This window comes from Danio aesculapii, chromosome 3 (assembly GCF_903798145.1).
Source record: "Danio aesculapii chromosome 3, fDanAes4.1, whole genome shotgun sequence".
NCBI lineage: Eukaryota > Metazoa > Chordata > Actinopteri > Cypriniformes > Danionidae > Danio > Danio aesculapii.
In genome coordinates this window covers 60148806-60173120 of record NC_079437.1, presented here as the reverse complement: position 1 = coordinate 60173120, position 24315 = coordinate 60148806, and the positions used below count along the sequence as shown (strand labels likewise).

At 40.4% G+C, this 24315-nt stretch overlaps 1 protein-coding gene across 1 annotated transcript in view; it reads right to left on the bottom strand.

Moving 5' to 3' along the window:
• Positions 1-987: 987 nt before the first annotated feature.
• The window catches only part of xylt2 (xylosyltransferase II), a 40310-nt gene continuing 16982 nt past the window's right edge, over positions 988-24315 (bottom strand). The window contains exons 2-11 of the mRNA XM_056454362.1: positions 18284-18791; positions 16551-16726; positions 15412-15614; positions 14050-14130; positions 11281-11497; positions 8022-8198; positions 7311-7567; positions 5400-5595; positions 3989-4322; positions 988-2425 (exon numbers count right to left, since the gene is read on the bottom strand). Of these exons, the coding sequence (XP_056310337.1) occupies positions 2103-2425; positions 3989-4322; positions 5400-5595; positions 7311-7567; positions 8022-8198; positions 11281-11497; positions 14050-14130; positions 15412-15614; positions 16551-16726; positions 18284-18791 (2472 nt within the window). The 3' untranslated portion in view covers positions 988-2102. The remainder of the gene's footprint in view (positions 2426-3988; positions 4323-5399; positions 5596-7310; positions 7568-8021; positions 8199-11280; positions 11498-14049; positions 14131-15411; positions 15615-16550; positions 16727-18283; positions 18792-24315) is intronic.

Below are 24315 nucleotides of genomic sequence, written 5' to 3'. Positions count from 1 at the left end.
TATTTGTGTGGCAGAACAGAATATAAACAAACTTAATGTTAATAAATAATTATAGCCGACACGTCATGTCATCAACGGGATTCGAACCCAAGTCAAAAGGTTCAGCGCACGTATCAATCGACCTAACTGAGCTAACCTGGACTACATGTTGAGGACTGTTTTGATATCTTTATCAGTCAACACTTGCTTTGATTGTTTCTATGCACTTCTGTTTACATGTTTCTACAAACTCTCACGCTGATATTTTCTCAGAATAGCTCTAAATGGAAAAATGATGTTTTATCGCAGTTGGTCAAACCATGATTTTATTAGTTGTAGACTCATGTTAACCCGTGCATTTGGACTGTGTCTACAAAGTCTCACACGAGCTGATATTTTCCGGTGTGTGGTACATTCCGCGTCACTCCCGGTGTGTGGTACATTCCGCGTCACTCCCGGTGTGTGGTACATTCCGCGTCACTCCCGGTGTGTGGTACATTCCGTGTCACTCCCGGTGTGTGGTACATTCCCTTTCCGTAAGGAATCTGTGATTGTAAATTTGTTTGGGGACTGGTAAAAGTGTTTTGCGTCTTGTTTAATGTTTTGTAAAATGTAAACTTGTTTCGTCCTTGGTAAAACCGTTTTTTTCTGTGTAATTGTGTAACTGTGTAAAATCTTATGATAAGTAAAAGAGTTTTCCAAAATGTCAATTTTCCTCGAGCTTTGTAAAAGTGTTTCACACTTTGTAATGTTTTGCACTTCCCGGCCACTGTAATATTCTAGTCAAGCAAAAAAATTGTTTTGTTTTTCAGATACGAGTCAAAATTAAGTGAGTTTTGCCTTAAAACAAGCAAAACAATCTTGTTTTTGCCTTAAAATAAGATTTTTTTGCTTACTTTATTGGCAGATTACGTTCTAGATTTAAAAATGTATAGATGTTTGGACTAGAAACAAGACAAAACCTCTCGTAAGACAAGCAGTGAAAATAAGGGGGGGGGGGGGGGGGGGGGGGAGTTGCCTACCCTCTATTTCCCCTCACAAACTACAGCCCTGATCAGATCCTTCTTTATATATCCTGATATATAAATATTGAAATTTCATTAGGGGTCAAAACCTTTTCACGTTACTATTGTTCAACTGAATGACTGACGTACAGGTGCTTGTCATGTTTTGGGTGAAATATTCCTTTAATGTACTGCTACAGCTAGTGTAACTCAATCCTCCAGCTTCTGTTTCGCTCGACACCAACTACAGTTAAAAATAAAGTAAATAAAATAAGGATTCTGGAAGACCAGAATTAGGTGTGAAATACTGTAACGTGGTATAAAAGTGTATGAACGAGCGCTAGATCACAGACTGATCTTCAGCAGGGTCAGCTCAGGCAGTCTCAGACTTTTGCAATCTGCGAGCAAACTTTGCAGTAACGGACGAAGGAGATGAGGTGGTTTTCAACTCAAAAGGACATTCAACATGAAGACGAAGAGTCACAGTATTACAAAAACGCAGACTGTCGATCCCTGTTGGACGGCTTTCGCTAGTGTTTGTTTCGTCGATGCGAACGATGGCTCCATGCAGCATCTGAAACTCAAGATCCACCAGCGGACTTGCATGATGATCTTACAAGCTCCGCCTCCTGCCTGGATTCAGCCAATCAAGAAGGAGCTCCGTCTTACAGTAAAGTGCACTTCAAATCTGCTGATATTAATGCTTCAAAATAAGCATAGCGACACAGCCAGAGGACTCCAGCAACTTACCTCCAAACAGCCTCCGCAAATACCAATTTTGGCCAGAGGAAAATAATGTGCATTTTGTTTTGTTGTTGTTGACGTTTTTCATCGTAACAAAGAAAGTGTAAAATTGTTGGGTCTTCGTATTAGAAACCCACACCGTAAACTATGTGCTAATAAGACTCTTGTAACAACGTGTTTATCTGAACATAAGCAAGACTCGTACATGTGCACGTCTGACAGTCTTCGTGTGCAAAAATTAAACGTTTCCTCTCACAGACCCGCGCTCGACTAGTTCCCGACCTCAACAGGAGGTGCTTTGACTAGTAATAGGATGGTCCTGAAGACCACCACTCGTAAACATCACTGATTTTCAGTTTTTCTGAGCTTGCGAGGCTACCTAATGCGACCGTTAGTTTTGACAGGCGCCATTTCTGATTTGGGGTCGGGGGACAAGGAGCTCCAGGAGGTTTTAGAGCAGAGTCCTATTGTGGGACAGGAGGAGGTGTGCTCGGAGCAAGTATCTCCAGTGACCCAGAAAGCACCCACAGAGCTGTCGACCCAAGCCTCCAGTGGTTTCCCTACCAGCGAGGTCTTCCTCTGTGCCTCCTGCAGGGCCGGCTCACTGGGCGGCAGCTTTAACACATGGGCGAGCTGCTGGAAGCTTTGTTCCAGGTATACATTACCGGGAGGACCTGCGTGCACCCAGCCGTGGTCTTCTGGAGAGGAGAAACAAAGAGACATGCGTTTGATAAAGGTCAGAAGGGTGTGAATATACAGTAGGGGGAAATAAGTATTGAACAGGTCATGATTATATATCATAATATTTCTAAAGGAGCTGCTGACATGGGATTGCAGCTTAAAGACGCCTCTCATATGGAGAATGAAGTCACATGCAATGCGCAGGTGTGAGTTTCTCACAGATTGTCAAAATCTTGATGATTCTGTGGGTCTATCAAATATGAGCTTTATTTTGTTTTGTTTTTTAATCGGATTTGCATCAGGTGATTGGCTGGGCCATTCTACAGCTTGATTTTCTTTCTCTGAAAGCATTTAAGAGTTTCCTTGGCTGTGTTTTGGATCATTGTCTTGCTGAAATGTCCACCCTGGTTTCATCTTCATCATCTGCTAATGTATTCATGAATATTAATTTACACCGAGGAAGGGCAGAGGGTTGCTGATGGACTACTGCGAGATTTGAGCTGCTGTCTGGGCTTTCACTGCCTTTCTACACCTCCCTTTCTTCATGTGTTCAATACTTTTTCCTTGTGTCATTTCTCTTTATTACAGATAACTTCATTTGTAAACTAATTTGATTTGTTTTATTTGCAGATATGAATTTCTTTGGTGGTTACCAACATTTCGTGAAAAATTCAAGTCAACAGCACCTTTAGAAATATGCGTTCTGAGGAAAAAAATGGTGACGTGTTCAATACTTATCTCCCCCACTGTATACAGCAGGTAAAAAAAAGCAAAACACTTTATATTAAGTCACAATTAAATGCTGTTAACCAACCATGGTAATATTTTATATTAACTGCACACTATAAATCATTTATTAGGCGTTAACAAATAGTCAACTCATCATTTGTTAAGCATTAACTCTACATTATAAGACTTTAGTAAGCAGTTTATACAGTGGGGGAAGTAACCGTGCTCAGTGAACAGTGATGAACTTTACAGCCAATCACAGTCATTTCTGTTGAGCACATAAACACAATGGCCAATCAGCAGTGTTTAAATACGCACTCAACAGGGTTCAAACAGCGGGAAATGGACGTCTGTAAATATTGATTACCGATTGGTTGGGCCAGACAGAATATGCAGACATTTTTTGCTATTTCTGCTGACAATTTTGTAAAGAATCTGCGGATTTATGCGGAGTGATTTTAGGAGTGTTATGAAATTAATTTAATTTATTTTTTTGCAATGCAAATCCAATTAGATCCACTTATTTGGTAAACGAAGCAAGTCTCTCATATATTATATCTACTAAAAAACAGAAAATATTACTGTACAAACTGCATTGTACATTAATCAGATGAATATTTTAATATTACTATTATTATACCACAATATTATTAGAGAAATGAATTTAAAAACTGGATGAATATAAATTGACACACATTTACACAAGTAAATACATACACTCGATGATGGGCTAAAAATCTGCACAAATCTCCGGACTTCGTGTGGGCCTACCGATTGGTACTGGCATTGCAGTATCATGACAACATTACCAGGTAGGTACACTTTTCAGGGTTTAAGCACTAATGTCTCACCTGTGCGCAGCGGCTCGCGTCCCTTGAAGGCCAGAGGCATGACCAGAAATCGTGCTTCTGCTACACGCTCCCACAACCGCAGCACCCGCACTGTCCACACTCCAGGTCTGAGGGGGCGCTGAAGGGGTGGCTTGTATTGCGTGTATTCTGCTTCTACATCTATGCTGATGTCGTAGGACGCTGCTACTATGTGCGCTGGGTCAATCCACACTATAGTGGCTGTCAGGTTGGGTCCACGGGCCCACTTCTGAACGGCCACCGGCTCGTCTAGAGGTCCCATCACACCACCAAAGTTGCGGAAGATTCGTTCCTTGGGGTCCCATTCAGTTCCGACCTAGTACAAAACAGCATGCACAAAAAATGTTGAAGTCTATGAAATCAAATTTTACGATGTTTATTTCGCTAGTGCACACTTTGTTATTCGTTAGGTGAACAATTAATCCGTGCCAGTCAATCCACTTTGTTTTCGGCAATCTTCAGTCAAACCTAACCACCTGCTTCTACTTTTGGAGTGGAGGTCCTCCTCTGATGATGTCAGTTTGATGGTTTCAGCCACAATATTCGGTCCCACTTTATATTAAGTGGCCTCAGCTAATATGTACTTGCACTGAAATTAATAATTTATTACAATATACCTATTGTATGAATACATGTTTTACATTGTACTTATGATTGATTAAATAACTGCTTGTAATTACATCTGTAATTAATTTCGGTAATTGCAGTTGTATTTACACTGTTGACCATCCCTTACACCAATGGTCCTAAAATCAATTCCTGGAGGGCCACAGCTCTGCATAGTTTAGCTCCAACCCACAAGAGCTTAACAGTCTCTAGTAGTCTTGAACACACTTGATTAGCTGGATCAGCTGTGTTTGATTAGGGTTGGAGCCAAACTGTGCAAAGCTGCAGCCCTCCAGGAATCGAGTTTGAGACCTATGCCTTACAATATATCCCACCCTTAAACCTACAAATACCACCAAACCAATCCCTAACTCTGCCCATATCCCACCTCAAGAGCACCACAAGTGTTCTGCAATACATTATGCACATAGTAACTGATCAGAGTTTGATTTTTATTCTTGTGATATTCTCCCTTTCATATTCTTTAACAAAAACATGCCTTGGACTTGGACTGTTGACGTAGGTAAGATTTCTCCATTCATTCTGCTGAAACCCGAGCCCTTTCGTTTAACCAATTTCAAGCTCACATTTAGATTTATCTCCATCCGATCTCCATCCAACAACCAATAAACTGAGGCAAGTCCCTTTCCATTTTCAACTTAAAAAAATAAACGTTTCAGGCAGATGCATGTTGCGATAAAATAAAAAAATACAAACAAATTCTGTCACTATTTTAAGCACATTGTGATTTTAAAGTGTGCAAAATTGTCTGTACGTGGCATCTCACCTCGAGGTGTTTGAGGCGCTCAAACTCATGAAGGTTGTGTTCCAGCTGCAGGGTTGCTTGAGGAACAGCCCACACCTCCAGCATCTCACGGGACCTGGTCACCATATTCTGCACCTCCTGCCTGACTAGGTAACCTTGGAAACGGTCATCATAAAAATACAGGTGCACTGAGACGGGGTAACCAATGGGTTCAAATCTGTGGGTAAAAATAAAATGACTTAAATTATATATCGGTGCCTGGACAGCAGGGATAAAATCAATGGAGGGATTAGAGTGGTTTGGATGGATGCAGAGTTATATTAGATGGATAAAGAGTTGCATTTGATGTGATGGATGAAGAGTTGGGGTGGAGGGAGGGATGGAGGGATGGATAGATGAAGAGTTGGGATAGAGGGATGGATTGATGGATGAATAGTTGCGATAGAGGGATGGATGGATGGATGAAGAGTTGGGATGGAGGGATGGATGAAGAGTTAAGAGGGAGGGAGGGATGGATGAAGTGTTAGGATAGAGGGATGGATGGATGAAGAGTTGGGATAGAGGGGTGGATGGATAGATGAAGAGTTGGATGGAGGGATGGATGGATGGATAGTTGTATTGAAGGGATGAATTGATAGATAAAGTGTTGTATGGGATGGATAGATGGAGAGTTGTATTGGACGGGATGGATGAATGGAGAGTTGTATTGGACGGGATGGACGGATGGAGAGTTGTATTGGATGGGATGGATGAAGAGTTGGATGGGAGTGATGATGGACGGATGGAATGAAGGAATGGAAGTTGTGGGTTGGATTGAGGGAATAGATGGAGTGGAATGGAATGGAGGGATGATTTTATGGATAAATGAACTTGGATTATGGATGGTGGTTGGACTGGACTGGTATAAACTGGTATAAACTCCAACAGGGGACTGTTCTAAGAGATAAATGGACTGGACAGTTACAGATGGACTAATTGGAGGTATAGTTTGAAAGAATTAAAGAGACAGAATGAATGGATTGAATTGGGTGTATGGATGGAGGAATTAATTCAACTGGGATGGGTCTTTTGAGGATGATGGAGGCATAATTGGATTGGAGGGAACTAAGTCCATATATTGGGATGACGGATTAGACTAGGATGATGTATGAACTAGGTGGAAGGGATGGGTAATAGCAGGAATAAATAAATTAGACAGGGATGGAGCTTTGGAGGAGGAACTGAGGTATAATTAATTGGATGGAAGTGAAGGGATATATTGGGATCATGAATTGGACTGATGATGTACGAACTGGGTTACAGGGATGGATGATGGACGAATGAATTGGACTGGAGCGTAGCTTTGGGGAAATCGGAGGCATAATTGGATTGGAAAAACAGGAATGGAGTTTTGGGGGAGGATTCAGCTACAAATTGATTGGAAAGCACTGCGGGTATAGATTGGGATTACAGATTAGATTAGGATGATGTATGAACTGGGCTGGAGTTATGGATGGAGGAGTGAACAGAACTGTGATTGGGCTTTTTTGGGATGATAAAGGCATGACTCTATTGGACGGAACAGGGATGGAGCTTTTTGGGATGATGTAGCCATAACTGGATTGGAGGGAATTGAAGAGATATTGGGATCATGAATTGCACTGATGATGTAAGAACTGGGTTAGCGGGATGGATGGAGGAGAAATGGATTAGACAGGGATGGAGCTTTGGGGGATGATCGAGGTATAAGTGTATTGGAAGGAACTGAATAGATATATTAGATCGTGAATTGGACTGATGATGTATGGATCGGGTTGAAGGGATGGATGTAAATGTAAAGGATTGAGATGAAGGAATGGATTTAAACTGAGATGAAGGTTTTGTAATTGATTATTTGATGGACTGATGGATGAGAATAGGTCATTTGATCGTTTGGATGGATGATTGGGTCACCTGCAGGCCTCAGAACTGCTTTGAGAGGTCTCTTGCCTACGGAGGCCCAGTCTAAAGAAGGAGGAGTACGCTGTTAGGGCCACATCATTGAGGGACGAGACCCCATCCGCCTGCTCAAACAGGCTTTCCCAGTACGCTTTCAGTGCCACTGTGCCAAGAGGGTACTGCCCATACAGATGATTGTCCAGGATCTCGATAGCCTCCTGGTTCACTGTAGACTCAAACTTACGGGCGAAGAATGTGGGCCGAGTTAGTTGCTGTTGTGGGAGATAAGATCACAAAGCATAATTAGTGACAGGGGCCCACTGTGACTGTTTCAATACCTCTGGAGGTAGATGATAGTGGTCATGTATCCTCTGAATACAGGTTTCAAAAAATTTATCTATGGTTGAGTTTTTACTATACAATATTTATTCTGATGGTTTTGAATCATGCACCTAACAAATATCCTTATTTAGAAAAAACTAAGCAATTTCAAAATATAGAAACTAATAAAAACTAGTAAATCTACCTTTAAACACTAATTAAAACTAACTGAATTCTAAAGTCAAAACAGAATAAAAACTAAAACTAATGAAAAATCCAGAACTATTATACCCTTATTCACCCTTAAATGCCAAAAAATAAATAAAGCTGAATAAATATGTGCTGTTTAAACTGTTTTATGAGTCGTCCCATCCGTATGTAAGGAGCTCTTAACACTTCACTGACCTGTATTCTGATGAGGTCTGAGGGTTTGAAGTCATTTGGTGAACAGCCGCACCAGTCCACTATGTGCTTATACTGACACTTGCACCCCAACTTCCGGTTCCAGTTGGTCACGCGCAGATTGTTGTCCACCAAAGTATCACACATGTGGCTGTTTCCCAACACCGTGTGAAAGAATGACTGAAAACCAGACAGAGCAGAGCAGGAGTTATATAATACAGCCTCAGGGACGCAGTGCGTAATGTTTACTGCATAATAAAAAACAATAACTAACATGGAGTATCACATCAACTCATTTATGAATTAAGGATTCAACCCTATTTAGTGGCTAAGATACAACGAGTATCATATCTGGTTTGTTTTTTATTAGTCAAGTTGTAATTTAAGGGGCGGCATGGTAGCTCAGTGGTTAGCACTGTAGCCTCACATCAAGAAGGTCGCTGGTTCGAGCCTCGGCTGGGTCAGTTGGCATTTCTATGTGGAGTTTTCATGTTCTCCCCTTGTTGGTGTAGGTTTCCTCTGGGTGTTCCGGTTTCCCCCAGAGTCCAAACACATGTGGATAGGTGAATTGGGGAAGCTAAATTGTCTGTAGTGTATGTGTCTGAATGAGTGTGTATGGATGTTTCCCAGTGATGGGTTGCAGCTGGAAGGGCATCCACTGCGTAAAACATATGCTGGATAAGTTGGCGGTTCATTCCGCTGTGGCGACCTCTGACTAATAAAGGGATTAAGCTGAAAAGAAAATGAAGGAATGAAATAGCTTTAATCACCTCTTGATATCTTACGGCTGCATAAGCTGTTAGCATTCCAGTGTCCCGCCAATGGTAAACTTCTGTTACTTAAAGCAGTAAAATAAATATTATGACCACATTATGAAGCTTTAAAATGAGACTTTCTATTTATAATGTCAATTTAAGCGGTAAAAGACCACTCTTAAGACAAAGTACAATACTGTGCACACCTAAAATGAACTATGTCACGATATGAGACTTAGGTGGTGAACCTATGACCTTCACAGCCAATCAAAGTCATTTCTACATTTAAGTACGTACTCAACAGTGCTCAAAAGTTAGCGAAAATGGATATTTCAGTTTTTTTTGTACTGATTGGTACCGAATACGGTACTTTTGACAACCCTATTTTATACACCAATACAATTCATTCATTCATTCATTTATTTTCCTTCGGCTTAGTGCCTTACTTATCAGGGGTTGCCAGAGTGGAATGAACTGCCAACTATTCTGGCATATTACGTCCAATTTTGTTTACCCAATTCACTTATAGAGCATGTCTTTAGACTGTGGGGGAAACCAGAGCACCCGAAGGAAACCCACGCCAACACAGGGAGAACATGCAAACTCCACAGCCCCAGCCGAGACTTGAACCACTGAGCCACCGTGCCACCACCAGTGCAATTATAAATGACCAAAATCCATGAAAGAAATAGGTTTCAGAGATGATGTTTGATGATGCTAGTTAGTCCGTTTGATGGGTGATGGCGTTTTTTTATGGTTTGCATTGTGAGTTTTAAGTAGGAGTTTCTGTTTGTATTTATACATCAGCTCTTCTGTATTGTGAAGCCATCTTTGTATTAACAGCTAGGACCGCAATGGAAATAAGCCAAGGGTTTAATGTTTTAATCCTCAACAGTTTTACCTAAAGGTGTAAGTTATAGGTGAACACAATTTAAGGTATTTTAGATGAAAACCGAGAGCTCCCTCATCCTCCATAGACAGCAAGGGTCTCGAGAAAAACATGGTCAAAACAGTCCATGCTGTCCAACAATGAAAGAATTTAGAAGGTAAATTAATCAGTAATTGAATCAAAAGCGGTTCCCAAAGCAAAGAGATAAATAAAAAAAACAATCTAACTAAATCCCAACCCACTAAACTGATTAACCAAAGGAAAATGTAGACACCAAAACAGTAATCTTGACTTATCCTATACTTAAACTAAATTAGCAAAACTAAGACAGTTATCTGATAAGCTCTTCCTAATAATCAGGTTAAGTAGGCTACACAACGGTCATAGCTTAGAACAAAGTACCCTAACGAGTGAAATCAAACAAAACTTAACCATAAAGAATAGTGAAGACACAGAAGAACAGGCTGGAGTAAGGGGTTTGTTGGTGAATCTAAAGGTGTAAGTTATAGGTGGGGCCAGACGGAATCTGCGGATGTTTTTTGCCATTTCTGCAGAGAGATTTTTCGGCAAAAATCTGTGGAATTATTTAGGGAGTATCGTAACTAAAACCTTAATATGTGAAATAAAAATAATATATTTTTAACTTTTATTTAATGTTTACATTGCAAATCCAGTTAGATCCACTTTATTTGGTAAACAAAGCAAGTCTCTCATATAATATCTCTACTAAAAGACAGAAAATATTATTTTACAAACTGCATCATACATAAATTGTATAAACATTTTCATATTAGTCAATATTATTTCTAAAATTAATTTAAAAACTGAATAAATATAGATTTACACACATTTATTCAAGTAAATAAACAGAATTAATGATGGGTTGAAGATCTGCAGAATTCTGCGCGCGCAGATTCCATGTGGGCCTAGTCATAGGTGTAATTTATTAACAGTGCTCACATACATGTATGGTTAACATTTGCTGATTTGTTTAGTGGTGTGTACATTGGCTAATTTCACCCCTACTCCTTTGTTTGTGATGGTTTGCTCCACCTTTATTTTAAGGTATATTATGACATGCGAAAGTGAAAGAAAGATGGAGCAACTCAGTTTTTTGACCAGAGTTTATCGCTATCCTGCATGAGAATTCAGTAAACAGTTTTAAATAGAACGAAACCCGAGTCAAGCTAGTGTTTTCACCCAACCTCCGATAAAAGGTTAATGTGCCTATTATTATTTCCTACGGTTCCTTTTACAGCATAGGTGTTGTAATGTAATTAAAATACAATCAGTTAAATATACTTCAGCATTCATTTAGTTGTTCAAGCATATAATGAGATGAAAGACAGTGTAAACGCTAGCGCTGTCAGTTTCAGCAGGCTAGTGCAGAAACTCCAATGAAAATACTGGTGTAAAATAAATGTCATGGCGCTGGGAAAATTTAATGTAATGCAGGGCTTCTTGTCCAGTCTGAAACCCACTTTATATTGTATATCAATCAGTCAGTGAAGATCACAGATTTTCAAAGAAATCAGATCTTAAACGTGATGATTTTGTAATGGTTACCCATACACTGCCAGACTGATTTCCTGAAAATTCTGATAGTACAGTGAATTACCTCAGCAGGCAGAAGGGCGTAGGTGTAGAACTGCTTGAGTCCTGTCACCAGCTCATCCTGCGAGTTCACCACATACTCCACAAACTTCCGTGTGAGAGAAAACCAGTCCGAGCCTCCTGACACCTCCAGTCCCTCTGGGATGGTGCGCTCGCCCAGACGCCACATGTGGTTGTCACACTCGTGAAACAGGCGGTCCAGACCCTGCTTCTTAATGAACCTGCGTGACAGACGGATGATGACTGACGTCTCCATAAACACCGTCTCTGCTAGTTAAGACTGCATTATTTATAAGAGGCATGTCAAAAGTGTCACCGCAACGCTCTCGAAATCATAATGAATGACAAGAGAAGGCTCATTAAAAGGCCAAAATTCTGGAGTAAAGAAATAAAGAACTTATAAAGTAGTGTCAGCAAGTTTAAAGTGCAAAGCCAAGTTTGTTTCTACATTTGACCTTCAAGTCATTTTGATAAAAACAACTCAATAACAAATGATATTACACTGCTTGTTTATATATTTATAAAGGAGCAGTGATATTACGAAGCTCCTGAAAATACAACCCCAAATCAGAAAAATGTGGGACAGTATGGAAAACGCAAATAAAAAGTAGAGATTTCTGAATTGACTTTGACTTGTATTTCATTGCAGACAATACAACAAACATTATTTACTGTGTTCCTCGTGAATTTATAGTTGTTTGTTTTTGTTTTGCTTGTTTTTTTTGTTTTTTTTAAAATAAACACCTATTCTAATTTTGGTTCTTGCAATGCATTTCAAAAAAACTTGGAATTGCAAAGCGTTTACCCCTTTGTAATGTTGCCATTCCTGTTCACAACACTTAAAAAACATTTAGGGACTGAAGACACCAAGTAATAAAGTGTTTCAGGTGTCATTTTGTCCCATTCTTCCTGCAAACAAGTCTTAAGGTGGGCAACAGTACGAGGTCTTCATTGTCCCATTTAGCACTTCAAAATGCTCCACACATTCTCTATCGGAGACAGGTCAGGACTGCAGGCAGGCCAGTCCAGTACCTGTATCCTCATCCTCCACATCCAGGACTTTGTAATGTGTGCAGAATGTGGTTTTGCATTGTCTTGTTGAAATATGCATGGGCGTCCCTGGAAAAGAAGGCAGCATGTTGTGCTCCAAAATCTCTATAAACTTTCCAGCTTTAATGGTGCATCACAGAAGTGAAAGTTACCTTTGCTAAAGGCACTGACACAACCCCATACCATGACAGACACTAGCTTTTGGTCTTGCTGGTCTGGATGATCATTTTCTCCTTTGGGCCAGGAGCACACGGCGTCCATTTCTCCAAAAAATACCTGAAATACTGATTCATCTGACCACAGTACACACTTCCACTGTGTGATGGTCCATCCCAGATGCCTCCGAACCCAGAGAAGTCGACGGCGCTTCTGGACACTGTTAACATAGGGCTTCCTTTTGGCATAGTACAGTTTTCACTGGCATTTGTGGATGTAACTACGTATTGTGGTACTTGACAAAAGTTTACCAACGTAGTCCTGAAGCCCATGTGGTGATATGGCTTATAGATGAATGAGGATTCTTGATGCAGTGCCGCCTTAGGGATCAGAGATCACGGTTGCTCAGCTTAGGCTTGCACTCTTGTCCTCTACGCTCTGAAACTCCTCCAGATTCCTTGAATCTTTTAATGATGCTATACACTATAGAAAGTGAAATATCCAAATGTCTTCCTCTCTTTCTTTGAGGAACATTGTTTTGTAAACAGTTCAATAGTTTTCTCATGTATTTGTAGGCAAACTGGCGATCCTCGGCCCATCTTTGCTCCTAAAGGACTAGACCTTTCTTGGATTCTGCTTTTGTACCAAGTCATAATTACAATCACCTGTTGACATCACCGGTTTCACATCACATCATTAATTAACCAATTCCTGTTCCAGCTTTATGTTGAAATGTGTTGCAAGAACCAAAACTTGAAAAAAGCAACAACAACAATAATAAAAATCATGTGCAACACACTAAATAATGTTTGTTGTATTGTCTGCAATGAAATACAAGTCAAAGTGAATTTGGAAATCACTACTTTCTTTGTTTATTTGTGTTTTCCATGCTGTCCCATGTTTTTCAGAAAGAGCAATGATATTATGCGGCTCTGAAAGTAGTTCTAAGGGGGAGGGGACTATAATGCAGCATAATATAAATAATATTACACTGCTTGTTTATATATTTATAAAGAAGCAATGATAGTATGCAGCTCCTGAAAATGGTCCTAAGAGGGGACTATGTTGCTCCATACAACAAATGATATTACACTGCTTGTTTAAATATTTATTTAGTACAGCAGCAAAGTTTCTTGATTATTACTCCAGAATTAGAGTATAGTTCCAAGCCATTATCTACTAACAAATCAGCAACTTTTCATGTTCTGTTGGTCTTAGTACTTGATGCGACTACAGAAGTGTCGAACGTTAAATAGGAAAATTATCAAAACACTTCTTTTTACAATTTTGGAGCGAGATGCTAATGGTCTAATCCTAAAATTTAAAAACCTAGAATTATAAAATGGTAAAACTCAACCGTTTACCTCTAGGGGAAGTAAAAAAATGAGGGTATTTCCAAAAAAAAAAAAAAAAAAAAAAAAAACCCCAGAGTGTTCCTTTATAAACTCTCTCGAATGTTATAATGAACCTAATTTGCTCACCCATGGATCACGTATCGTCCCACATTAGATGGTGTGGAAGATAGCTAGTAAGCCTACCTGAATCTGAAAGTAAAATGAGAGTTTACCTTGCGTTCTCTCTGCCGTGAGACTTGAGGAAGTTCTTGTCACGGTTCTGGGAGAGAAAAGCCACCAGCTCATCGTTGGTCCTGTTTGAGAGCGATAGTGAGAGAGGAGAGAGGAGATAAAACCAGGGATTATGTCAGAAAGCCGGCGCTGACTGCAGGGTGGCGTGGGTGAAGTCTTCATCTGAGAGGAATTATCTGCTGCTGCTGCTGACAGGATTTGGTTAGTATCAGCGTCTACATGTGCATCGGGCCATGTACACCCATTTAGCTTATTTAGCTGGCTTTAAAAAAGGAAAACGGCATCAACAGCTGGAGGGATTGTGAAATTGTAAGGCTCTGAAGTGTTGGAGAAATCCTCCCCGAAACAGATTGCAGACAAAGAGGCAGATTTGCCAGCATCAACACGCTCTGATACCTGACGTCTTCAGATGTAAACTCTGAGAAGGTTTGTCATTACACCTCTAACAAATTAACATCATTAATCATCTTAGGGTTTTTTTTACTGCAATGAATTGTGGGATTGCATTCTTCAGGAGAATAGCACTGACTGCATAATTCTGGTTACCTTTTGGACTAGTGTAACAAAAAACTGGCTAGTCTAGCGTTTCCCAAGCTAAGGTTCAGAAGAGTGCGTGAAAGGTTAATTACAAATTAATTAATTACAACTTAGCTGCGGTAAAATGAAAGCTTCCCACTTAGAGCTGTGGGCAAAAAAAAACGTTTGAGAAATTGATTCTGCATTTTCAAAATGCCTTGATATTCTGTCTTAAATTGATTCTGAGCTTAGTTTTGAATAGCAGGAGGCGCTCTAGGCTAGTTTTGAACAGAACATGGCGCTCTAGGCTAGTTTTGAACAGTAAATGGTGCGCTAGGCTAGCTTTAACAGCAGACGGTGCTCTAGACTTGTTTTGAACAACAGATGACGCTCTAGACTAGTTTTTAACAGCAGACGGCGCTCTAGGCTAGTTTTTAACAGCAGACGGTGCTCTAGGCTAGTTTTTAACAGCAGATGGCGCTCTACGCTAGCTTTTAACAACGGACTTGTTCTAGGCTAGTTTTTAACAACAGACTGTTTTCTAGAGTAGCTTCGAACAGCATGCCACTCTACGCTAGTTTTTTTACACCAGACGGCACTCGAGGGTAGTTTTTAACATCAGACAGCACTCTACGTTAGCTTTAAACAGCAGATGATGTTCTAGGCTAGATTTTAACTGCAGATGCCGCTCTAGGCTAGTTTTTAACAACAGACTGCGCTCTAGGGTAGCTTCGAACATCAGATGCCGCTCTAGGCTAGTTCTGAACAGCAGATGGCACTCTAGCCTAGTTTTGAACAGTTACTTTGACAACCCTAAGGATGCTGACCTTGTGGGGAAGTCGGTGGCACTGAGGTTGATAAAGAAGTCCCACTTCCAGTCCAGCATGGACAGCAGATCATGCATGCTGCGCAGGTAGGCCTTCAGCAGACTGGCTCCACCCCAGATGGTCACCATGCGCCAGGGTGTGGCCCTCACATTGGGGTAGAGCTCCGCCATCTTCAACACCTCCCGATGCATGTAGTTGGAGCGCTGCGAGGGACAATATGGCAGAGCAATTCCAGCGTTATGGATGATGTGACGTTTGCAGTAAAAACTCAAAACATACAGTGGGGGAAATAAGCAGAGGTGGGTAGAGTTTCCAAATACTCAAGTAAAAGTTACAATCCTAAAAGTTACTTGAGTAAGAGTAAAAAAAAGTATCTCCTGTGAATTTACTTTCTTTTATAAATATTTACCAAATGATGTTTAACAGAGCAAGGAAATTTTCGCAGTATTTCCAATAATATTTTTTCTTCTGGAGAAAGTCTTATTTGTTTTATTTCGGCTAGAATAAAAGCAGTTATTTAATGTTTAAAAGCCATTTTAAGCTCAATATTATTAGCCCCTTAAGAAATATTAGTTTTGGATTGTCTCCAGAACAAACCACTGTTATACAATGACTTGCCTAATTACCCTAACTTTACCCTAATTAACCTAGTGAAGCCTTTAAATGTCACTTTAAGCTGAATACTAGCATCTTGAACAATATCTAGTCATATTTAATGTGTTGTCATCATGACTAAGATAAAATAAATCTGTTATTAGAAATGAGTTATTAAAACTTTTATGTTTAGAAATGTGTTGAAAAAAAATCTCTCCGTTAAACAGAAATTGGAAAATTTACAGGGGGCTAATAACGACTGCAACTTATCACATATCAAAACTGTTGTAATGTATATAAATAATTTATTTATATACAAGTAAATAAATCCCACAATTTACGCTGTAGATGCTACCGAGCCGAATTTCAGCCGGGACTCAAACCAGCAACCTTCTTGCTATGAGACGACAGTACTAACCACTGAGCCACCGTGCCACTCATTAAATATTAGTATTTAAATAAAAAAATATTAATAGATATATTTGTATCAGTTTTCAATCATTTTTCAAGTAAAAAATAAAATCCTGGTGCATTTTTTAGCTTACCTTGTCCACGTGGATGTAATAAAAGTGGTCCTTGTGATAGATGGCTTTGAGGAGGCGCTTCAACTGTCGAACTGCTCGTCCGTGAACCACCAGCACAAAAACCACCCTGACTGGGTTCTCCACCTTGGAGAGGTCAGCGTCAGCAAAATCCACATGCTGGACGGCACTTGAGATCACTAGATGAAGAGAAAATACATTCTTCAGTTCAGTTAAAGTAACACTAGAGTTAAGTAGTTGAGCTTTACCATTTTTGAATCCATTCAGCTGATTTCTGGGTCTGTCTGGAGCACTTTTAGCTAAGCTTAGCATAGATAATTGATTCGGATTAGACCATTAGCATTACCCTTTAAAAAAAACAAAAAGAAGAGGAAGCTTGATCATTTGATTCAGTGATTTTGTGCAGTGCTGTCATCTAATTATCTTGCTCAAGCCTACTTTTGGCTGCTCTGTAATATAATTGTGCTTTTGCAGCTATGGTATGGCAGGAAGTTCCTTGATTACTACGCCAAGATTAGAGTATAGTTCCTATTCAAGTCGACCTAGAAAATAGCTACTTTCTTAATTTAACATTAGTCTTAGTACACAATGTAACTAGAGAAGAGTGAAGCTTTAAATAGGATAATTATTAAAAATTGTTTTGAATTTTTTTTGGGCGAGATGCTAACGGTCTAATCTGATTTAATGATCTATCCTAAGCTAAGCTAAAAATGCTCCTGCCAGACATGGAGATCACCTGAATGAAAATGGTGAAGCTCAACAGTTTAACTCTAGGGGAGCTGTAAGATGAGCCTATTCCCAAAACTAACAAATTGGAGTGCTCCTTTAAGTTTCAAACATGATTGGCAGTGGATATAATGGATGAACGGGTGCATTTACCATGCTGTGGGCAAAACACACTTAGAGAATGCTACACTTTTTTTGGAAATTGGCTCATTTTTTAGTTCCTCTAGAGTTAAATAGTTGGGTTTTACCATTTTTTGATCCATCCAGACCAGGGGTCACTAAACTTGTTCCTGGAGGGCCGGTGTCCTACACATTTTAGCTCCAACCCTAATCAAACACACCTGAACAAGCTAATCAAGGTATTACTAGGTATGCTAGAAACACCAAGGCAGGTGTGTTGAGGCAAGTTGGAGCTAAACCCTGCAGGGACACCGGCCCTCCTGGACGGAGATTGGTAACCCCTGATCCAGACGATCTTTGGGTGTGGCGGGAGCACTTTTAGCGTAGCTTAGCATAGATTAATGAATCTGATTAGACCATTAACATCTCCCTCCAAAAAAAAGTTTGATCAATTGATGCAATGATTTTATGTAGAGCTGTTATCTAGTTACCTTGCTCAGGCCTATTTTCAGCTGCTCCGTAATATAATTGTGCTGTTGCTATGGTATGGCAGCAGGTTCCTCGATTACTACGCCAAAATTAGAGTATAGTTCCTATTCATTTCGATCTATTTTTTTATTTCACGTCAGTCTTAGTACAATAGTACTAAGTGATAGTAAGTGTGAGAGACGCTATTGGTCTAATCCAATTCAATGATCTATGCTAAGCTAAGCTAAAAATGCTTCCTCTAGACCTGGAGATTAGCTAAATGCATTTTAAAATGGTCAACAGTTTAACTCTAATGGAGCCATAAAATGAGCCCATTTCCCAAAAACAAAAAAAAATGGAGTGTTCCTTTAACTTTTAAACATGATTGGCACTGGATAAGATGGATTAAAGTGTGTATTTACCATGCTGTGGGCAAAACTGAGGCAGAGACTGAGGCATGAGCTGTCCTGCTTGATGTTGGCACACGATGTTGGCAATCTCCTGTCTGCACTGCCGCGAACCCGCACGGTGGAGGGCAGACAGGGCGTCCTTGCCTGAGATCTCACATTTGGGCACAAAGTCACTGCTCGGGACCTGAGGAGCACCTTCAACGCTGCCAGGCTCTCCCGGGGCCACCAGATGGATTTTGGCCGTTTCCCCTGCCCGCGTCTCGCTGAAGTTACGGCTGCTCGAGGGATCGTAATGAGCAACTTTTTCGACCACCACTCCATCTTCAGGCCCGCCAAAACTCCTGTCCTTCAAAGAGGGCTTGTTTCTCCGTCTGGACCCTCTCCTGATGATAGCGGTGACCGCGGGCTGGTCCTGGCGAAGCCTCCATTGACCGTGGTTTGCTCCAGAGTCAAAGATGGCAGGGTCCAGATTCTGCTCCGGCCCATTATGGTCGGGTAACTTTGAGCGTCTGTGCTTCCGCTGAGAAGAAAACAGAGTAAACAAATCAGAGTTGTGATAGCTAATAAGGCTGCACAAAATATAGCTTCTGCATTGATAATTGCAAAATATGCATCTGCAATAGTCACATGACAGGAGCAGCTATGTCGAGTCGGGAATAGCGTTAGCAATTATAGAATTTAAATATCACGATAGCAAAAATGATCACCAAAATCATCGCAAACAATCTAAAATTTATGCAGAGCAGTGAAAATCTTGGGCTGTGGACAATGTGAAACATGTATGGTTCTTTGATGAGTCTACCTTCATTGTCTTTCCCACACCTGGGAGAGTTATGGTGTGGAGAAGCCCTAAAGAAGAGTACCACCCACACTGTTGATGTCCAAAGTGAAGCATGGAAATGGATCAGTGATGGTTTGGGTTGCAATATCAGGGCATCCCCTAGGCCCAATACTTGTGCTAGATGGGAGCGTCACTGCCAAGGACTACCGAACCATTTTGGAGGACCATGTGACCCATTGGATCAAACATTGTATCCTGAAGGTGGCGTCGTAGATGATAATGCACCAATGCACACAGCAAGACTGGAAAGAGAGTGGTTTGATGGACATGAAAGTGAAGCTGAATCTCTCATGGCCTGCACAGTACCCAGACCTAAATATTATTGAGCCCCTTTGGGGTGCTTTGGAGGAGCGAGTCAGAAAACTTTTTCCTCCACAAGAATCACTTGCAGGACTTGTGTCTGTCATTCCCAAGACCAACTGATGCAGTATTGGCCTCAAAAGGAGGCCCTACACCATACTAAGGAATTATTGTGGTTTCGGTTTCATTTTCCAACCCCTATATAGCACAGGAAAAAAAAAATCACGATGTCAAGTTATTTTCCCAATATCGTGCAGCCCTAATAGCGAATCCCTGCACGTCGGCGCAAAAGAGAAAACAGGATCAAGCTTGGTTCTCGAGGTTGAAGTCTGTTTTCGAGCAGACGGATGATTCACCCTCCAAGAACAAACTTGCTGGTGTTTCGGGGAGCTCAGAGGCATAACATGCTGGCTTTGTTTCTTGTTTGTTGTTTCCCTTGCTCCAGTTTGAGGATATTTTTAGCATAACTTAGTGGCGGGAAGCAGAGACTCAAAGTGAGGATAGTGACTCACAGAAGGAGGTTTGCAAACATCTACGGCAGTTGGAAGAATCTCAGAAAACCTGCCAAAACCAGGTCTAGGTCATCACGGTTGTATGGAGAAAAAAATGCAAGAATGCTTTCCAAAATGTTGAGGTTTCCCTTTTGACATTTTAGGCGCATTAAGATTTACTGCTTTAAGCAAGAGTTGCTGGGTGCTTCGCTGTGGGAAACCATCAGCCAAAGTGCAAAGCTGTTGTGTGATGAGAGCCTGAGCTGAGAGCTGACATACATCAGTATTTTAAACAGTGTGTTACTACTTGGTGCATCACACAGATTTACAAATGCTATAGAGGTCTAGGGCTGTGCAATATGCCAATATATCAAACCCTCCAGAATTTTGCAATTCTGGGATAGCTGAATTTAATGCAAAGTCAAGCAAAGTCAAAATTTGTTGAGTTGATCGGGACACTGTTCAAATTCCTGCCGCACCCAAGAGGGCTTAATATCAAGCAGTGCTTCTCCACGGTGTCGTCTGTATCTTTAAATTGCACGAGTCCTAATTTTCAATGGATTCTGACTGCGGCACATCATTCTGAAAGTAATCCCAGGGGGGGGGGGGTGCTGACAAGCTAACAAAACATTCAAAACATTGCTATAACTCTGATACAAGTTTAATATATGGAAAATATTACAAAGCACTGCAGTGTTTTGATGTTCTGTGTTTGTCTAATAATTCGTCTACCAAAATGTGTTCATTCCATATTGACCTTATTCTACAACGCTGAAGTGCGCTCGTTTTTGCAATGTTTTAGGACTTCCGATTCAGTTGCCTATGGGAGAAATGACTAGAAATAATAAACGGCAGAAAACGATCAAACTACTCGCACTACAAACAAGTGTTTGCATGATTATACATAAAAAGTAGAATAATATAATACGAAAAGATCAGTTTGCAACATCAAGCAGCAGAACGAGCTGTTTTTAAATTCTAAAAATGAATGGAAGTGAATGAGACCGGAAGTTTCAAGCCAAAAACATTCAAATGGCCCGCTCATACGCGGAGAATAAGGTGAATAAGCTGAAGCTGAGCGGTCAATTCTTGTCACGGGACTCGTGGTGCACTCGCGGGAGTCATTTAACAGTGTGCACCTGGAAGTTGCAAGCTGCGTACCTCTATTAGAAACAACAAACTTGTGCAAACTCTAGAAAGGACGCGATTTGCAAACTGCCCCTAAAAGACTGCCGCCATTTGCCATTTCCAGCAGTTGATGTTCTTGCACAGACATGCTGGATTCACCAGATTTAAGCAAAAGAATACGGTCATTTTTCAAAATAAAAGACATTTCACACTCGGATAATAAATAATAAGGAAATAATTAATGATTTCTTGTGCACTTGTTTTTGCGATTGTTTTAGGACTTCCGATTCAGTTGCCTATGGGAGAAATGACTAGAAATAATAAATGGCAGAAAATGATCAAACTACTCGCTCTACAAACAAGTGTTTGCATGATTATACATAAAAAGTAGAATAATATAAAACGAAATGATCAGTTTGCAACATCAAGCAGCATCAATGAATGGAAGTGAATGAGATCGGAAGTCTCGAGCCAAAAAGATTCAAATAGATGCGCCCGCTCATACCCGGAGAATAAGGTGAATAAGCTGAAGCTGAGCGGTTAATTCTTGCCATGGGACTCGTGGTGCACTTGCGGGAGTCATTTAACTGTGTGCACCTGGAAGTCGAAAACGCAAGTTGCGCACCTCTATTGGAAACAACGAACTTGTGCAAACTCTAGAAAGGACGCGATTTGCAAACTGCCCCTAAAAGACTGCCGTCATTTGCCATTTCCAGCAGTTGATGTTCTTGCACAGACATGCTGGATTCACCAGATTTAAGCAAAAGAATACGGTCATTTTTCAAAATAAAAGACATTTCACACTCGGATAATAAATAAAAAGGAAATAATTAATGATTTCTTGTGCGGCCCGTTTTTGCGATTGTTTTAGGACTTCCGATTCAGTTGCCTATGGGAGAAATGACTAGAAATAATAACATCAGAAAATGATCAAACTACTCGCTCTACAAACAAGTGTTTGCATGATTATACATAAAAAGTAGAATAATATAAAACGAAATGATCAGTTTGCAACATCAAGCAGCATCAATGAATGGAAGTGAATGAGACCGGAAGTCTCGAGCCAAAAAAAATTTCAAATGGCTGCGCCCGCTCATATGCGGAGAATAAGGTGAATAAGCTGAAGCGGAGCGGTAAATTCTTGTCACGGGACTCGTAGTGCACTCGCGGGAGTCATTTAACTGTGTGCACCTGGAAGTCGCAAGTGCAAGCTGCGCACCTCTATTGGAAACAACGAACTTGTGCAAACTCTAGAAAGGCAGATTTGCAAACTGCCCCTAAAAGACTGCCATCATTTACGATTTCCAGCAGTTGATGTTCTTGCACAGACATGCTGGATTCACCTGATTTGTTGACAAATGGATTGCGGATCCATTCCTTGGCAGTTTGTGGGTCGTTCACTCTGGGCCTTTTTCCCTTAGCAAAGAAACTTTCCAAAGACGTCTGTTTCTTAATCATTTTGCTGCTTGTGGGTTAAATTTGGGCGCTCAAGTGACTCAGATTTAAGCAAAAGAATACGGTCATTTTTTTAAAATAAAAGATCGTTCACACTCGGATAATAAATAAAAAGGAAATAATTAATGATTTCTTGTGCGGCCCAGTACCGGTCCGCAACCCAGTGGTTGAGGACCATTGCTTTGATACACTCCTGCATTGGGCTCACACATATACTCTGCACTCTAGTTACTTCAACAATGTTGATAAGCCGTGGTGGATGTTCCTCTCGGTCTCAAGCTGAACACAGTCGACCAATCGCAACAGACTGGGTCACTGGACCAATCAGTGCAGATTAGCATCACGCTAAGGAGGGGTTTGGGAACAAATTAAATCGCTGAACAAATCCTATGGGAGTCGTTGGTATAATTAGGTAAAAATAAAAGCATATTATAAGACAATGAACGTGTTTTTTGACCTTGCATACATATCAGCCTGTTGTTGGAGACCCCCAAGACCAAACCCTTTTATAATGATAATAGGGGCTCTTTAATATACGCTTAAAACTATTATGATTACTCTTCCTTCGGTTATATCTTCTGTGTTAAAATATTTATAATCTACTGGCTACAGCAGTTCGCTTGGTTGTTGGTTCAGAGCAAAGAAGATCTGAGATATTGACACATATTTCAGCTTTTCAGACTTGACACTGTGCTGATGTTTAGTCAATACTATAGCAACCGATGTACACATGCCGAACAGATTTCATCACAGCAGAATGACAGACAATGGCTCCTAAACACTGGTGTGTGTGTGTGTGTGTGTGGTGTGAGGCAAAGCAAAGAGAGCTTGAGAAAAGCCTTAACAGCACACCTGCCCCACACACACATTAACCTGAGACATGTGGAAAGACACAAGACAACCGTTCATTCTGAAATACTAATCCTCTAGGGATGCACAGATAAACCAGCTTCACTATTAATCATGCTGTAATTAGTCGCTGTTAACAATTCGTGAAGGCCACACTGTTTGTTGCACCGAAAGGAACTTTATAATATGCGCAAATTGAAGATATCCTAGTAACATGAAGGCTATTACCAGGGGTTAGGGAGGGATGGGCAATATATATGTGCGATATACCGGTAAACATTCTCCCCATGATAAAAAAACTGAGAACACAGAACATTGTAGTAATATAGTTGATCAAAAAAGCCTTTCAGAGCTCCAGCAGCCTTTGACAACATGTTTCTTTATGTAGCTTCAATTTAATCCCAAACAGCAAAGACGTTTTTGCATTTTACGTGATATTTATTTTCAGCGTTAAAGCATTATGAGTCACTTTTTTAACTCCAAAATAGAGAAATTTAGACTTTGTGTTGCATTATTTGGTTACTGAGCAGCAATAAATAACACTTTATAATACAAGGAACGTTATATGTGATGTTTCTAAATTAAAGACGCCAGTATTGACCTTATGTTTGACGTACGAGTGGACGCTGCCATTGGAATCTTTTCAGCTCGAGTCTTCCGCTCTCATTCAGCTTATATTGATTTTAAGACGTTAAAAACGGCTCGTTTCGCTTCTTGATGAGGCAAACTGATATTTTCTTATTGTTTTATTCAAATTTTTATGTATAGTCATGAACACACTTGTTTGTAGCGCATGTAGTTTGACCGTTTTCTGCCGTTTATTAATCCTAGTTATTTCTCCCATAGGAATCTGAATCGGAAGTTCTAAATCGCAAAAACGAGGGCCATTCTGCATCGCAGAGTTAGCTTAATACTACAAACGAAATTCAAACAAGAACAGAAATTACGTAATTTTGAATAAAATATGCCTGAAACGAAGT